Raw genomic sequence first — 5,832 nt, 5'->3', positions numbered from 1 at the left:
CACGCTCTCCTTTATATCCACTTTTGTTCTCTTCATAGCATTTTGACACCCTCTAATGTCTTATTCGTATTTTTATTTCTTTCTAGTCAATCTCCATCATTGGATGATACTTGCGTTTGGTTTTTCAGTATCCCGTGCTCATTGCCTACACAATGCCTGGAATATGTTTGACAATCAGCACATATTCCACCAATGCAGGAAAGGTATTCTAACAAAACAGTAAAATGCATGGCTTCTGCTGGGGAGTGTGGAGAATGAGACGAAAACACCTAATCTGAGGTGAAACAGTAGGGAATCTCTTCAAAAGGACAATCCTTTGGGGACAAAAGGGACAAGATACGGAAATGAACTTCTTGACTGCACAATATAAATGGTAGCATTTCAACTATGTGAGTAAACTGTTCATGTGAAAATTAATTATGTCCTTTGCCTCTTTCCGGGGGTCAGTGCAACCTCATGGAACCAGGAAATATTACACGGATATCAAAATTTCTTCTCCTGGGATTTTCAGAGAGACCAGAACTGCAGCCCCTCATATTTGGACTTTTCCTCTCCATGTACCTGATCACTGTGTTTGGCAACCTGCTCATCATCCTGGCCGTCAGCTCTGACTCTCACCTCGACACCCCCATGTACTTCTTCCTGGCCAACCTGTCCTTTGTAGACATCTGCTTCACCTCCACCACCGTCCCGAAGATGCTCTGGAACATCCAGACTCAGACCAAAGTCATAACCTATGAAGACTGTATCACACAAATGAACTTTTTCATAACCTTTGCGGGGATGGACGACTTTCTCCTGAGTGTGATGGCCTATGACAGGTTTGTGGCCATCTGTCACCCCTTGCAATACACGGTCATCATGAACCCCCGGCTCTGTGGACTCCTGGTTCTGGTGTCCTGGATCACGAGTGTCCTGTATTCCTTTGTACACACCTTAATGGTGTTGGGGCTGTCCTTGTGTACAGAAGTAGAGATCCCCCACTTTTTCTGTGAACTCAATCAGATGATCCAACTTGCCTCTTCTGACACCTTTCTTAATAACGTGGTGATGTACCTTGCAGCTATGCTGCTGGGTGGTGGTCTGCTTGTCTGGATCCTTTACTCTTATTCTAAGATAGTTTCCTCCATATGTGGGATCTCATCAGCTCAGGGCAAGTATAAAGCATTTTTCACCTGTGCATCTCACCTCTCGGTTGTCTCCTTATTTTATTGTGCAAGCCTAGGTGTGTACCTGAGCTCTGCTGCTACCCAGAGCTCACAGTCAAGTGCCACAGCCTCGGTAATATACACGGTGGTCACGCCCATGCTGAACCCCTTCATCTACAGCCTGAGGAACAGAGACATAAAGAGGGCTCTGAAAAGAATACTTGGGATTCAGTGTTATAAGAACCAATCATCCAAAGGCTAAAGACACGACCATGACTGAAGGACTCAAATCCTCAGAGCCAGGAACTGCCAATCTTTGATCAGACTGTGGAAGTAGAATCTACTCCTTCTATTTCTTTCTTGGCATTTCCATTTGTTTGATCAACTTGTCTATACATTTAAGGAACTCACTTCATTAAGCTTCTGCTGTGACTGAAATACAGACGGTTTTTCCTTTGTCTATTTTCAGATATCTCCAAAGTTTACCCCAATCTTGGGTCACAAATGCCTGAAATTTCTGTATCTCACATGGGACTAGTTGGATTTCTTAAGTTTAATTTCATCTCAAATGACTTATACCATGCCGGGTAAATTTCCCCTAGATTTCCTGAGATCGATATCATGAACTATACGCTTCGTACGGAATAAAGCTACACTTGATCAGTAAGCCATTTCCATCATTTTATTGTCAAGGAGAATATAAAAGCACAGTTTCCATCTTGAGTCTGTGAGTCTTTTCCTTCACTTCCTTTAGGACTCCACCTGATGATGTGGACTCTAACATTGTTCCATTCAAGCTCAGGCAAGTCACACCCCACTCTGGCTAGGAAAGCCCAAGTACTCACCCACGCCCATGTGCTTTCCACACTCCCACAGACCTTTCCCTGACCACAGCCTATGCCCGTGGCTGCACCAGCCCTTGGGTTCTTATTGTGACTGCAGGACACAGGTCAACAACATCTATCGGAGAACTCTAATAACTCCATGTTTATTACTCCTGTATCCTGGAGGGCACATGGGATGGTCAAAAGCCATTCTGGGAGTTCCCAGAAGGGGATAGAGGGTCAAGAGGAAGACAGAGAGAGAGAGAGAGAGCCACAGAGGGATCTGGCTTTCTCAAGGACCACGGCCAGGCTGGGTAGCTGGTGTTGGGTTCACACGTTCTTGGAGAATTGTATTGAGTAGAATGTGTGGGCTGAAGGGGAAAACCTGATTCACTCATGTGGCAATATCCAGTTTATAAAGCTTTCTGAAGAGGTACTTCGTGACTAGGGGGTAGCTGAAGGCTTATCTGGTGATTGTGGAACACATCTGACGATATGTTTATTCAACATGGTTGTGTTCAAAACAGACACAGGGAAAATATGTCATTTCAGTTGCTGATCTGGCCTCACTGGCTTATTTGTTTTTTGGGTGTGGAGTTTGGAGAGTTCTTTATAGATTTTGGATACTAGCCCTTTGATATGTCATTTGCAAGTATCTTTTCCCCTATCTGTCAGTTGCCTTTTAGTTTTGTTGATTGTTCCCTTTGCAGCGCAGAAGCTTTTTATCTTCATGAGCTCCCGATAGTTAAGTTTTGCTTTTAATCCCCTTGCCTTTGGAGATAGAGACACAGAATCTGAAGCAGGCTCCAGGCTCCAAGATGTCAACACAGAGCCCAATGCACAGATGCCAATGCTCAAACTCATGAACCATGAGATAATGACCTGAGCTGAAGTTGGACACCCAACCAACTGAGCCACCCAAATGCCCCATCTACAAGGCATTTAACAAGGAGTTAGTATCTATTCTCTTCAACATACTCCAAAATATTGAATAGGAGGGAAAGCTTCCAAATACATCAATCAGGCCAACATTACCCTGATGCTGGTACCAGACAACGACACCCCCAAAAAAGAAAACCATAGGCCAGTATCCTTGATGAAGATAGATGCAAAAATCTTCAGGAAAATCCTAGCAACCACACAGGACAGTATATTAAAAGATCATTCACCATGATCAGGTAGGATTTATTTCAGGGATACAAGGGTATTTCAATATTTTGAAAATCAATGTTATATACATCAACAAAATGAAGGATAAAAATCATATGATCATCTCAATAGATGAAGAAAAATCATTTGACAAAATTCAACATTCATTCATGATAAAACCTCAGTAAAGTGGGGTTAGAGGCAACATACCTCCACATAATAAAGGCCACCTATGAAAATCGCATAGGTAGCATCATACTCAGTGGTGAAAAGTGGAGAGCTTTTCCCCCAATGTCAGGAAAAAGAAAATATGTCCACTCACACTTATTCAACATAGTACTAGAGGTCCTAGCCCCAGCAATCAGACAAGAAAAAGAAATAGGGAATATCCATATTGGTAAAGAAGTTAAACTGTCACTATTTGCAGATGACATGATACTATACATGGTAAATCCAAAAGAATCTACCAAAACATTCCTAGAAGTATGGATAAAGAAGATGTGGTATATATACATACAATGGAATAATATTCAGTGATCAAAAAGAGTGAAATATTGCCATTTGAAAGAATGTGGATGGAACTACAGTGTATTATGCTAAGCGAAATAAGTCAGTCAGAAAAAGACAAATATATCATTTCACTCATATGTGGACTTTAAGAAACAAAACAGATGAACATAGGGGAAGTGAGGGAAAATAAGTTAATAACAGAAGGAGTAAAACCATAAGAGGCTCTTGAATACAGAGAATAGGCCGGGGGTTCCTGGAGGGGAGGTGGATTGGGGGTTAGCTAAATGGGTGATGGGCATGTATTTAAGGAGGGCATTTATTGGAATGAGCACTGAGTGTTCTATACAAGTGATGAATCACTGGGTTCTACTCATGAAACCAACACTACAGTGCATGTTAACTAAATTGATTTTACATACATACATACATATCAAATTACTAGATGTATTACATTAATTCAGTAAAGTACAAGATACAAAATAAATTCCCAGTAATCAGCAACGTTTCTGTACCTTAACAACGAAGCGGCTGAAAGAAAAACATTTAAAAACACCATTTACAATTGCACCAAAAAGAATACAATATTTAGGAATCAACTTAGCCAAAAAGTGAAAGACCTATGTTCCAAAAACTATAAGACACTAGTGAAAGTAATTGAAGGTAATGTAAATAAATGGTAAGATATTCCATGCTCATGGATTGGAAGAATTATTCTTGTGAAAATGTCCATATTACCCAAAGCAAAGCAATCGACAGATTCAATGCAATCTCTATCAAAATACCAACAGCAGTTTTCACAAAACTAGAACAAATAATACTAAAATTTTTATGGATCTACAGAGGATCCTGCATAGCCAAAGCAATCCTGAGGAAAAAGAACAGACCTACCAGGTTTCAAGATATACTCCAAAGCTGTAATAATCAAGATAGTATGCTTTAGGCACAGAAATAGACACATAGGTCAGTGGGACAGAATAAAGACCCCAGAAATAAAACATGACTAAATGGGTTTAATCTATTACTTGGATGTAAATTTTAAAAAAAATTTAAAAAGGTGAGACTATGGGGGAAAGACAGTCTTTTCAATAAATGGTGCTGGGAAAACTGGGCAGATACATGTAAAACAATGAAACAGGACAACTTTCTTACACCATACACAAAACCAAATATGGATGAAAAACCTAAATGTGAGACATGAAACTGCCCGAAAAGAACACAGGCAGTAATTTCTCTGACATCAGCTATAGCAACATTTTTCTAGACAAGTCTCCTAAGGCTAGGGAAACAAAAGTAAAGATAAACTATTGGGATTCCATCAAAAGTAAAAGATTTTACACAGCAAAGGAAACAAGAAAACAAAACAAAACAAAACAAACCTGATCTATTGAATGGGAGAAGGTATTTGCAAATGATATATCTGATAAAAGGTTAATATCTAAAATACACAAAGAATTCATACAACTAAACAACAACAAAAAAACCCAAACCATCCACTTAAAAATTGGGCAGAGGTTCTGAATTGACATGTCTGTAAAGAAGACATCCAGATGGCCAACAGACAAATGCAAAGATGTTCATCATCACTCATCATCAGGGAAATGTAAATCAAAACCACGATGAGATACCACCTCACACAGGTCAGAAGGGCTAAAATCAGAAACACAACAAACAAGTGCTGGTGATGAAGTGGGGGAAAAGGCACCTCACACACTGCTGGTGGGAATGCAGCCACTGTGGAAAACAGTATGGAGGGCCCTCAAAACTTGGAAATAGAACGACATGATCCAATAAGTCCATTACTGTTTCCAAAGAAAAGAAAAACACCAATTTGAAAACATATATGCACCCCTATGTTTATTGCAGTATTCTTCACAACAGACAAGATATGGAAGCAACCTAAGTGTCTATCAATAGAAGAATGGATAAGGAAAATGTGGCGCACACACACACACACACACACATGAATATTGATCTGATGTGTCATTTACAAACATCTTCTCCCATTCTGTAGGAAGCCTTTTAATTCTTTTGTTTTCTTCACTGTGCAGAAGCTTTTTACATTGGTGAGGTCCCAATAGTTCATGTTCACTTTTGTTTCTCTTGCCTACGGCAACACGGGTAACAAGAAGTTGCTATATGTGAGGTCAAAGAGGTAGCTGCCTGTGTTCTCCTCTAGGATTTGGGTGCTTTCCTATCTCACA

The 5,832-nt window shown here is 40.2% G+C and overlaps 1 protein-coding gene across 1 annotated transcript; it reads left to right on the top strand.

Annotated features, from left to right (window-relative positions):
- Positions 1–447: 447 nt before the first annotated feature.
- Positions 448–1,410, top strand: LOC125148880 (olfactory receptor-like protein OLF4). The gene has a single exon (XM_047827305.1). It carries the CDS (start codon positions 457–459, stop codon positions 1,408–1,410), a length of 954 nt encoding a protein of 317 aa, XP_047683261.1. The 5' UTR covers positions 448–456.
- Positions 1,411–5,832: the final 4,422 nt, after the last annotated feature.

The sequence above is a fragment of the Prionailurus viverrinus genome, chromosome A2 (assembly GCF_022837055.1).
Source record: "Prionailurus viverrinus isolate Anna chromosome A2, UM_Priviv_1.0, whole genome shotgun sequence".
In the NCBI taxonomy this organism is placed as follows: Eukaryota; Metazoa; Chordata; class Mammalia; order Carnivora; family Felidae; genus Prionailurus; species Prionailurus viverrinus.
This window is presented reverse-complemented; position numbering and strand designations above follow the sequence as displayed.

Bases quoted from the DNA above. Each gene is read 5' to 3' on its own strand.
- LOC125148880 (XM_047827305.1), top strand. From the start codon at position 457: ATGGAACCAGGAAATATTACACGGATATCAAAATTTCTTCTCCTGGGA.